Here is a 12742-nt window from a genome sequence, read left to right as displayed (position 1 = left end):
AAATTTTCGTGACGATTCTATTATTTGTATGTGTTTACCACAAAGGAATACAGAGTTCACTTTTAATACTCGATAGTCCTTGAATATTAAGAGAAAATATATGGCATTTCTTGTGACATGACTCAAAAAAGATACAATTAGAAAGCGTTTCTGTGTTAGAAGATGGTCTAATCTCACGTACCACCTGATAAATGTGTACACAAATAGTGCTATATTTTCAAATGCAGGGTTTCGTTTCCGGATATTTCCTAATCGTAGAAAATGTGTCATGGGCTTATTTGAAAAAAGGAATTTTGAAATTATCGTAAAAATCAGAATTTTCGGATGAAATAAACAGTCGTAGCAGAAGTTCAATTGTTTATGCAACAAATTATTGTACTTACAGGTGATATTATACGGAGATGTTTCATATAAAGTAGATCTACATTAAATACGTGATTGCAACTATTACTAATCAAAGTAGTTTGCAAAAAAAAAGAAATAAAAAACCTACGATAAAAAACAATATGTTACCAAATATGTGTGCGGAAGAGAACCGGAAATTCGGTATAGTTTTCAGCTTCAAACCAAGACACAACAATGTTCATTTTCCCTGCAGTCGTTTGCCGGCCTCTGCAACATCGGATTGCAATGCGGCATGCACTCTCCAAGATACTCGGTACAACTAACATCGCCTTTCGCTGCAATCACTGAAAAAGAAAGTGAAAACATAAAGATTACTATCAGTGAAGTTTCGAGTGTCTAAAGTCTAGTTTCATAGAAAGAAAATATATTTTATTGTTCAATGAAATATGAATTCATTTTAAATTGGTACAATTAAAGTTGGGTGCTCAATCATACGAGATCTTAAAAGCGGGAGCGAGTCATTTCGCCGAATGGGTTATTTCGCCGAAGAGGACATTTCGCCGGAAGAGTTATTTCGCCGAAAGGGTAATTTCATTAACATCACATAATGAATTAGAAAACTGTGAATTCTGGTAATTCATCAAAATTATCTATTTGTTTTTATATCTCCTGGATAATAGATGTGGCGCAGCCACATAACCGAAGCTAAGATGGCTCGGTGGCACTAAGCAAACGACTTTCGGCTAAATGGCTTTCGACGAAATATCACCAGCAATTGCATGGTAGAAATTCAAATAAAATTAACAAGTTGTCTTAGGAATTCCGTTCTGAAGATTTAAAAATAAAAATATAATAAAATAGAAAATTTTAAAAATAAATTCACGTCTTTCTGGATTGTTCCAGAAGTACGATTGTAGTTTAACAAAACGGGAGCAAACATTATCATTTTTCATTTATCTTTATTTCAGCTCAATACCAATCACAATATAAAGACTATTGAAGAACTCGGCTAAATAACCCTTTCGGCGAAATGGCTTCCGGCGAAACGACTTTCGGCTAAAAGGCTTTCGGCGAAATGACCCCAATTCCCTACAAGCATAGGGCGCTGATTTTACAAGCCAGTTGTTGTATGTTTTCATGGAGTCATGGTAATTGTTTATGATTTTATGATCGAAAGTATTCGTACCATGAGCAATAAGGTTTCTTTCATGAAAATAATTCATGATCAGAAATCACGTTACTTGAAGAATGTTTTCAAACTCCATTTTTACCTTTTAGAATTCGCTCAAACTTTAGAAAAAGTTTCCGAGGCCCGGAGGGCCGAATGTCATATACCAATCGATTCAGGTCGACGAACTGAGAAAATGTCCGTGTGTGTGTATGTGTGAGTGTATGTATGTGTGTTGTCAACTAAGAGGTCGAGATCTCAGAGATGGCTGGACCGATTTTGATCAAACTAGTCGCAAATGAAAGGTCTCCCCGTCACCCAGAGCGCTATTGAATGGTTTTGAGATCGGATGTTTACTTTTTGAGTTATACGAAGTTTTTTGACAGTATCTGTCACAATTGACTTTGAAAACATAATATATTTTCAGATTTAGATTTCGCACGGTAATACCTATCCAACAAGCCACATATTGTTAAAATCCGTCCATTTTTAACGGAGATATCGAAATTTTTGTGCAAGAGACTTTTTCCCCTATTCCAGCAGTAGAAGTTTTGAGCGCTGTCTGGCAAAGAAAGGCTTGGGAGCAACATAAAAGACGATTTTTTATACTGTTACATACATTTGTTTTTAAGTACCCAAAAGACTGTGTACCGGATGATATTTTGCCTCGGACCAATTTTAGCACGGTTCGTTTTTGGCAACATAATCGTTCGAATATGCCATATGCAAACCAGATGATGGAAGAATTTTCAAGTTGAAAGCAATTCCATAAATCTATTGATTTAAACTACTTACAGCAATAAATGCTGGAAGAACATAACAGCCATATACTATTCGAATCAGTTCGTCGAGATTAGCAAATGCGTGTGTGACAAATAATTTCACTCAATTTTTTTCGGAGATGACTCAACCGTTTTCTACAAACTCAGATATGAAATGGGTATATACGATTTTATACAAGGTTTCTGAATTATGTTTGAATCCGACTTCTGGTTCCAGAACTACAGGATGATATGTGAAACGAAATTAAAATTGTGTAACTAATTTTTCTCGTAGATGGCTAAACCGATGTAAGATTCAAATGAAATCTAGGAACCATCTAAGATTAAAATGAAAGGTCTTAAGATCCTATAAAAGTCAGATCCAACTTCCGGCTTAGAGAATACAGGGTGATTAGTATAAAAATGTCTATTTCACATAAATTAATCAGGTTTATCGAGTTAGCAGATTTGGATAGTCGATAACCAAATAAACTCATTCCATTTTTAGTGGTAATGAGTTTTCGATTCGTATTTAATTCGAACTACGATTTCTCATAGATGTCTCCACTGATTTTCAAATATTTTTGAACAAATGTAAACTATACAGCTACTCAGGTGACTTCGGATACACCGATTTTCGAACTCCGGTTCCAGTATCGAATCGTTTCTCAAGGCTCAATCGTTTTTACAAAAAAGCCAAATCGACAAAAACAAAATTAATAAATTTGATCCAATTCTGACTTCCGATTTTGGAATTAAAGGATGATGAATTTCTAAAATTCAAACCGATATAGAAGATGAAAATCTCGAAAAGCTTTAAAGTGGGACTGAAATCTATTGCAATTTATTTGTCATATTAATTTATGGCCATACGAATCGGTTTGAGTTATGCTGGTTCCTGAATTTCGGCTCTGGAAGTACCTTAAATAACCGTAAACTCTAAAGTGGAACTTACTTCGACATCTCATGGAATGTTCAAACAATTATCACACGTTTAGATTCAAATTCGATCCGATTTGCAGTTTCGACATTACAGAGTAATGAGTGATTAAAATCTCAAATTGCCGCTTAAAACGACGGTCATTAATATAATATAATGTCATGAATATTCATGAAAAAAACATATGCGAATTGATATGAAAAAGGTATCATCTCACTGCTAGGTGGATTAAGCACGTTTTTTTGGCCAGGTATCACTTTGAAACTTTCAACTTAAATGATATGATGGATTGCTTGAAAGAATAAGAAGGCAAAAAGCATACATTGAAAAGAATAGAACCACTTAAAATGTTTACTTGATTCTAAGCAATTTTCAAATAATAATTACTAATTGCGTTTAGTTATCCACCGGCGAAACTAAACAACTTCAGCAAACATAAACGTTACATTTTGTATGAATATATCTGAATGTTTTCTTGGATATTCGGTTTCGCTGTTGTTGGACATAAAACGGAAAATAAATTTGTAAAATAATTTCGACTATAAATTTTGAACTCCATCTAATGAAAGACAAAAATTTATTTTCAAGGGGAGGTTTTAGGCCAACGGGTGAAAAAATACACTATTTTCGCGAATGTGTTTTTAGAGCTATCGTTCAATAAAACAAACTCAAATGTTTTGCTTCAAACAAAGCATCATTTGAACAACATTCCGTAATTTTGTCTTGGCGATGTATTGAAAAATAAGCCGGTGAAGGATTATTTTTGAGCACGCTTCTTAGAAATCATGATTTGCGGTGTACACTGGAACTCGGCGCCGACTAATTAGAAGTCAACAAATCAAAGCAGTATAATTATAGTAGATGTTTTTCTAGATCCCAACGTTTTTGTTGGATATATTTTTCTATTTTTTTATTTTTGGTGGTTGTTTAAAGCAGAGGTGGAAATAAGCCCATTTTTTGCATGGAAATGTGAATTAAGATTTCCGATAGTAAATAAAAAAACCAAACACCGTGAATTAAAAAGTTGGGTAAAAAACTAAAATTGCGATTATGTTTTAAATTGTGGAAATGAAATTGAAGACCTTTTTTAATTCTAAGTACAACCAAAATTTATGTTATCAGAAATCATTTGTTTCCAAATTTAATTTAATATCTACAATAAATATGTGATATGAAAAGATAATACTGACTAGTTTTATTTACTGTGAATCAAAAAAATTGCTTATTTCCACCCCTGGTTTAAAGTCAAAAACGCGATTTTTCACGAAAAAAATCCGCCATTTTGTACCAGTTAAACCTCCTCAAAATAACAAAAAACGAAAAGGAAAACGTTGGGGGCTGGTAACAGTTCGGCTGAAAAGTTCGTATCGTTTAATAGAAACACACATTTTTTTGCCAACCCCTGGTTTAAAGTCAAAAACGCGATTTTTCACGAAAAAAATCCGCCATTTTGTACCAGTTAAACCTCCTCAAAATAACAAAAAACGAAAAGGAAAACGTTGGGGGCTGGTAACAGTTCGGCTGAAAAGTTCGTATCGTTTAATAGAAACACACATTTTTTTGCCAAAATTCGTTTTTATTATTCAACATAATTGCCATCAGAGGCAATACAGCGATTATAGCGATCTTCCAACTTTTCGATACCATTTTTGTAGTACGATTTGTCCTTTGCCTCAAAATAGGGCTCAGTTTCAGCGATTACCTCATCATTGCTTCTAATTTTTTTACCAGCGAGCATTCTCTTGAGGTCTGAGAACAGGAAAACGTCACTGGGGGCCAAATCTGGAGAATACGGAGGATGAGGGAGCAATTCGAAGCCCAATTCGTTCAATTTCAGCATGGTTTTTCGTTGTTGTTTTTGATCGATTGTGAGCTCACGCGGCAACCATTTTGCACAAAGCTTTCTCATATCCAAATATTCGTGCATAATATGTCCAACACGTTCCTTTGATATCTTTAGGGTGTCAGCTATCTCGATCAACCTCACTTTACGGTCATTTAAAATCATGTTTTGGATTTTTTTCACGTTTTCATCGGTAACAGCCTCTTTTGGACGTCCACTGCGTTCATCGTCTTCGGTGCTCATATGACCAGTACGAAATTTTGCAAACCACTTACGAATTGTTGCTTCGCCCGGTGCAGAGTCTGAATAACACTCATCGAGCCATTTTTTGGTATCGGCGGCACTTTTTTTCATCAAAAAGTAGTGTTTCATCAACACACGAAATTCCTTTTTTTCCATTTTTTTTCACAATAACAAAAGTAGCTTCACTCAAAATGCAATAACAAACTAATAATCAGACAGCTGTCAAATTTATACACGTATCTTTTAAAGGTTGGTACTAACTGAAAATGGTATGGATTTAATTCTAGTGGCGCCCTCTTATAGAAACGATACGAACTTTTCAGCCGATCTGTTATTTAACACTTTCGAAAAACCTTATTTTTTCTTTGTATTTTGTCATAATGAAACATTTCAAGTATGTTTTGTCAAATTTTCAAGTCAATCGAAATAGAATTCTTGGGCCTGTGCACCGCGGCATGCATGTCTTGCTTGTCATGACCTTTCGTACATGAAACTTCATTATCATTTCATGAAGACAATTGAAGTTTGAATTTAATAATTGACCCTTTTGAGACTTAGTTCTGACTCCTACGGCATCCATTAGTTCATCCAATAGCAAATTTTTTATTAAAAATAATGTGCTGAAACAAACTCGAAATAGGTTAAGAAATTTCAGCTTATTTTATAGTTTATAGCAGTTAATCGTTTGGTTGTCGTTAATATGACATTTAGAATTGCTACGGCGAAGAAAAACTTATGTAAATTGCCTTAAGAAATAAACGTATTTATGGAAAAAAGTGTTAGACCCTACCCGTTCCTTAAAAGTGTTTAATTTGCTTCAAACAACAAACCAACAAACTTTAAATATTTTTTTGTCGTGAATACGACTTACATTACTATGGCCTTTTCAAAATTTACCATCTGAGAGAGTGATAAGTTTTTGATCGTAAATATCTATTGTTGTACCTAACGAATCAACATAATTTTTGCTACATGCCATCAAAAATATGATCACAATTTTATGATAATATTTTCAGTTTTGTGACATAATTTCAAATAATTCAAAATTAAACTTTTCTGAAATGTTTGGTATAAACGAGTATCAAAGAGGATAATTCGTAAGGCGCGTTTGCCTTTTTAGTATTTTTAATCCTCATAGCTCAGTGATCTGTGAAAGGATTTATATAATCTAACTACCAATAGAATCGAAATTTTTCAACTTAAACGTCTATAGCAACAGCATTGAAGTATTTCAATAGTACACTATTGAAAAAGCTGTCTCATTTGACCCATGTCAACACCAGCCAATCAGAAGGCGTTCTGAGGAAGAGAACAAAATATCTGCTGCTGTACAACAAATCGTTCGAGGAAAATGTTCCGAACAGTGTTTAATACCGTAGTGAGTTCCACAATTTGGTCCTTCTGAATGGCAGGAATGAATCCCGTACAGCATCCGGATGATTTCTTTCAATGAAATGCAAATCCGAAATGAAATATCGAAATTAAAATTCTATTCAAGAGCGATTACGTCACAGCTGCCAGTCATTTGCATTGATGAAAAAACAACGGTGGAGAGCATTACACAAAATCAGCCGTTCTAATGGCTCTAAAAGTTTTCTAAAGAACTATTAGGATTTCTTGCTCGCAAATCGAAGGAAAATATCCTCAGTTTAGTGCAAATCTAGAACTGTTTGATTTGATTTTTGCACTTTTCGCTGTGTGAAATTCACAGTAATCTATATCAAGTGAAGCCTTCTTTGTTTTAGCGAAAAATGTGAAAAAGGGGAATGCTTGCATAATTCATACAATTGATCAACTAATTGATATTCGGAAGCGTTAAGGAACATGTCAGTTGTTTTCGTATTCACGACATCAAATTATGTCTCTGGCATTACCCACCCGCCTTTTTAAATGTAAAATAGACTGGTTTATAACAAAAGATTTCGATACAAAGATTGTTTTTATAACTCAAATTTATGGACAATGAAATTAATCTTTTAAAGAAATTCACTGTGCTTCTAACTGTTTTGCTATTAGGATATACACTATACATATATACTCGGGACATACTTTTACCAAACTGTGTAAATTTAAGCGAATTTAAGTTGTGACTACTAATTATTTCATGAAATTTTGATAAAAATTTCAAACTTCGTTAAAATTGGTTCCACATACTCCCACAAATTGCCATATTTCCGGGATATTGGTACATCAATATGTAATATTCTGTAAATAAATTGTTAAAAAACTTTTTAGTTAGCAACCTTTGACAAAAATTGTAAAATATTTAAAAATCATTAAAATTCTTTGAAAAAAACCCTTCTTAATCCACCTAGTGGTGTGATAATTCCTTTCTCTTCTTTCAAAACAGTCTCATGAAAATATATTTCATACTTTTATTAAATAATGTCGGTTACTAATTTTGACACCAATTGATTCAGATTGATTCGAGTAGTTCACAAAAGTATGCCTCAGTGTTTATGTCACACAGTCAGCATCATTTTTCCAAACTAGTGCTTACATTTGCGTTGCCTATTTGTATGAGAAGAGTGATGCTAATCTAAAAAAAAAAACCCTTCTTAGTCCACTTAGTGGAATTTTAATATATCTTGAAAAATCACCATGAGGGGTACATGAAATTTCCGAAATCGAAAAATAATTGTTGATGCCAAAAGGCTTAGAATTGCATGAAACGTCGAGATTGAGTGGCATTTCGAAATTTCTTTGAAAAAATCGACTTTTTGGGACTTAGAAAATATATCAAAAAGTCCCAGAAAGTTGATTTTTTCAGAATTTTTTTTTGAGATCACACTAAATCTTGACGTTTCATGCAGTTTTAAGAGTTTCGGCATTAAAAAATATTTTCGATTTTGGAAATTTCATGTACTCCCCCCTATGGTGATTTTTCAAGATCGAAAATTTTCAAACCTTAACCGCCGGGCAGCACCCCTTACTATTTTAACATCTAATGTATCACAACCCATTAACAAATAAAAAGAAGCCGATTTTCTTCTTACTATGAAATTGAAAATTCAATTAATGGCCAATTTTTTTAAAAACTAAATTTATCCCAATGAAACTATACTTCGATACCAATGATGCCCAATTATTATGCATTCAAAAAAGTAAGTGCGAGGCCCAATCTTCATACCTTTAACTATGTGACAAATTGAGACGGTAAAAATAAACTGACTTAGTTGACACACAGCCTAGCTGAGGAAACAAGTTTCGGATAATAGTATTCACATTTCTTTCGACTTATTGATTTCTTGGTGCACAGCAGCTTCTTCCTGAATCACAATCTCCAGCAGGAACTCGGTCGACGGAAAGACACCATTCAACACACCGTCCTCGATATTGATGGCACCTGAGTCCTTTCGGTGGCAGCACTATAATAATAAAATATCATTGACACTTTGGCGCACAATGCAATTCACTCTAAAAGTGTAAACACCGCGGGTATTATTTGCCAGCACAAATGGAGGAATCCCGTTTATCTGTTACAATTAATTAACTAACCCACAAAAACTAACATGAAATATCCATCTCATATTTTATAATTTTCACCGGGTACTAGTTATTCATGTTTCATACGATACCTTGACTGCGACAGCGGAACTATTTCCTTTCATCTCAAATTGTGTATAACCATGAAGCATATGCGAATCGCGTCTATTCACCTGTCCTCTAAAGCACCTCTGCAATTACACTTCACAAACACCTCGTTACCTTCGTCACTAGTGCCATCAAAAGCAACACAAGCAACGAAAGAGCTGAGTTGTTATTTGGTACGCCTCGTTCAGTCCATTGATAACATGGAGCTAGAAATTTCTTTTTAACTTTATTTCTGTACAAAAATACTGTGATGGCATTTATCCTTTTTGAATCGATTTAATAATATTTTTGATATTTCTTTAGGGAGGCACTTCATGAAAAATTGATTTTTTCATATATTGCAGTGGCGTACCTAGGAAAATTTGTGCCCGGGGCAAAACTTGATTTGGCGTCCCCATCGTTGGTCTAGGGAGTAAAAAATTCCATCTTTGGAGGGATCGGATTGATTTGTCGACCCCTCCTAAAAACAAAGCGCCCGGGGCGAAAGCTCCCTTTGCCAGCTCTAGATACACTACTGTGCACCAGTAACAGGAGCACAGGTTTTCGTTTGGTTGCATTTCGTTCAATTGACTCAATCGAAATAGTGAATCAATCATCTTTAATTGACATAAAATCTTTGTCTCTATAATCCACATTAGTAATCCATCGTCCAAGTACCCTGCGCGCGGGTGGTTTTAGGAAATTTTCGATGGAAAATTTGAAAAATTTGCAAAAACCAAACACATACAGACCTTTGAAAAACTTTCATCTATCTGCAGGGTGAAAATGGCTAAAAAATCGGAGGATTTTCCGAGTCTTATAAAAAATAGCCCTGGAAAACGAGTGTTTTTGTGATCTTCTACAATTGTTTTTAAAAATGTTGCGATGATATGAATTTTTTTTTCAAATAATCCTTATGCTGGATACTAGGAATACATTCAGACACATTTCTGGATAAGCTTTTCATGTTTTTCATGGAAAATCAATGAATTACATAACACATGGATCAATAAGTCCCGAGACTAAAGCAGAGATGGCGCTCGTAGTAAACCAGTAACCACGTCTTTCTAGAGTACTAACCTTTGCTTGAAACGGGTCAAAATTTAAGGTCGATCCGACAAGAAACAGCTCTGTTATCGAGGTTGGAGTAAAGTCGTTTTGTAGTTTGTTTAAAAAATGGAAAAAAACCGAGTTTCGTGTTTTGATAAAACATTGTTTTTAATGAGTAAAAACACCGGGCAAGCGAAACAATTGATTGAAAAATTTTATCCGGACTCTTGTCCATCAAAAGCAACGATTTGTCGGTGGTTCGCCGACTTTAAACGTGGTCGTACCGACACAAATGACGCGGAACGCTCGGGTAGACCTGTGGAAGCCGTTACACCGGAAAATGTTAGTGAAGTGACAAAAATTATAATAAAAGATCGTAAAGTGAAGCTCCGTGAGATTGCTGAGATGACACAGATATCATATGGAAGTGTATTTACTATCCTTCATGAAAAGTTGAGCATGAAAAAGGTTTTTTCCAAGTGGGTGAACGAGTTGGGCTTTGATCTGCTTCCCCACCCCCCATACTCGCCAGATTTAGCCCCCAGTGACTACTGGCTCTTTGCTGATCTTAAAAAAATGCTCCAGGGAAAAAGATTTGGCTCAAATGAGGAGGTCATCGCTGAAACTGAAGCTTATTTTGGAGCGAAAGATAATTTATTTTATTAACATGGTATTGAAAAATTGGAAAAACGTTGGAACCATTGTATCACCCTGAAAGGTGATTATGTTGATGAATAAAAAAAAATTTTGCAAAAAAAAATGTTGTTTCCATTGTTAGTCTCCGGACTTATTGATCCATGTGTTATGACGGATGTCGTTGTATTTTGACGATTTAGAAGCAACAATTATTCTGCAACGGTGCTAATTCTATGTATAAACGGAATAATGTTAGTTATTGTGTGTAATAATTGTGAAAAATCACAAAAACACTCAGTTTTCAGAGCTATTTTTGATAATACTCGGAAAATCCTCCGAATTTTTTAGCCATCTTTGTCCTGCAGATAGATAAAAGTTTGTATGTTTTTGGTTTTGGTAAATTTCTCAGAATTTACATCGAAAATTTCCTAAAACCACCCGCGCGCGTGGGCGATGGCCTTAAGATAAAAACGAAATTTTTGAAGCAGATTTTTTTTAGCTATTTGAACTTGTAGGCCTGGCTATTTGATGCTCGCAAAAAACTATATACGACTGTGACGGTCTCCGAGTTCCAGCTTCGGAAATAGATTGTCAAAACTCCATTGGAACTTGCATAGATTTTTGAAGAAAAGCTAAAAGGAAAGGCATCATTACACCACAAGCTAAAAATCAAAATAGGTTCTAATTTTCTAAAACGTTGTACAGAGAAGTGTGTGAACTTCTAATATGTGTTAAAAAAAGGTTTAATGTTTTATTTTCAATGACAACAATTAAAAAACACCTTGTTTTTCCTGTTCATATGTTTGTGTGTTCATATGTAGTGTCAAATATTCACATAATATATGAGATTCGCGCACTTGAGATAAGTCTCCTGATCAATTTTAAATACTGTTTAGATTTTTGATCTCTAATTTTCAATTTCGGAAGAACGGGAAGTCGACTTTTTTTAAACCATTCTCGGGTGATGCTCGATATGATTACCATTTTAAATATTTTTTTTATATAAAAAAATGTTTTTCTTATCGATTCATAGAATGCCCCCATTAATTACAAACAATGACTGTGTCCGAATATTGTTGTATAGTAAATGTTTTCATCCGAAAATAATTTTCATTTCCAAACAGTTTTTGTTAGAATTATATTCAAAATAACCATCTGTTATAAGTCCTTAATCCAAATTCTATAAACCTGACCATCAGAGAGCTCCAAAGACCCAAACTCCGTCGGAAAGAGAACTGGTCCATTTATTCCCTTACCAAATTTGAGGGAGCATATCTGATAATTTCTCACGAATCCAAAACAAAGCCGCTTATCTCTGTCGAGGGTAATAAAATGGATATTATTGGAACGGCAAATCACCTGCTTGGTTAGGGCCTTGTACATAAAAAGGCCATTAGGTCCTTTCGCTTTTCATCCCCTGACATCAGAACAGCATAAATAGGACAATCCATTTAACATTTGCACGTATTTCTCCCTCCTTGAGTGTTAACTTTTTTTAAACGACAGGAAGTCCTTGTGCTATTTAGGTCAAAACGAATAACTTCAATTGTTTAGGAGAATTGTTTGGTTACAGTACACTGGTTGAGCAGCAAACTTTTTTTTCGTTTCGCTTTGTTAAAATATCACATTGTATTCAGTCGGGAAAACGACCAAAAAGTTTAAACAGTGCCACTCAAACATTTGACTGATTCCCATCGTAAGCCCGGTAAGTTCCAATTGAACCGTTTCTAAATGTGTTTTTTTTTTTGCTATTTATCCTCTCCCTGATGAGGTAAAATTTGGATTGTTTGAGGGCAAAGCTCAATAACATATCATACTAATACCACCATAAATTGTGCCACGTGAAATGCTAATCGAAAAGTTACGATAATGGTAGCAACTCGGCCCGTAGTTAAAGCAGAACAACATTCCAATCCCTAGAGAAGGGTCGGGCAAACATGACTGCAAATACAGGTCGGATTGAAATGGATTTATACCGTGTCGGGCACAGTTACCGGTTACTCGATTTCATTTCCACGGACCAAAAAACGTATAGACGAGCGCTACCACAAAAACAGCTCCGTCAGTATAGGATCTCTCAGTAATCGAAACGCTTTTTTGTGGTAACTGTGAAACTGTTTACAAACGGTCATCCCACATGGATTTTGATCAGCTTTAGTGTTCAGTAAGTGATTAAATCCGAA

General features: G+C 34.7%; 1 protein-coding gene across 2 annotated transcripts in view; it reads right to left on the bottom strand.

The window, feature by feature from the left end:
* Positions 1 to 345: 345 nt before the first annotated feature.
* The window catches only part of LOC131438180 (U-scoloptoxin(19)-Sm1a), a 115240-nt gene continuing 102843 nt past the window's right edge, over positions 346 to 12742 (bottom strand). The window contains exon 3 of one of the 2 annotated variants that reach the window (XM_058608015.1): positions 346 to 689. In XM_058608015.1, coding sequence (XP_058463998.1) covers positions 562 to 689 — 128 coding nt within the window. In that variant the 3' untranslated portion in view covers positions 346 to 561. Of the gene's footprint in view, positions 690 to 8477; positions 8669 to 12742 lie in introns of those variants that run through there. The other variant, XM_058608014.1, reaches the window with a different exon arrangement.

This window comes from Malaya genurostris, chromosome 3 (assembly GCF_030247185.1).
Source record: "Malaya genurostris strain Urasoe2022 chromosome 3, Malgen_1.1, whole genome shotgun sequence".
NCBI classification, from domain to species: domain Eukaryota; kingdom Metazoa; phylum Arthropoda; class Insecta; order Diptera; family Culicidae; genus Malaya; species Malaya genurostris.
Note: the sequence above shows the minus strand (reverse complement) of the source record. Positions and strands in the feature narration are given on the sequence as shown.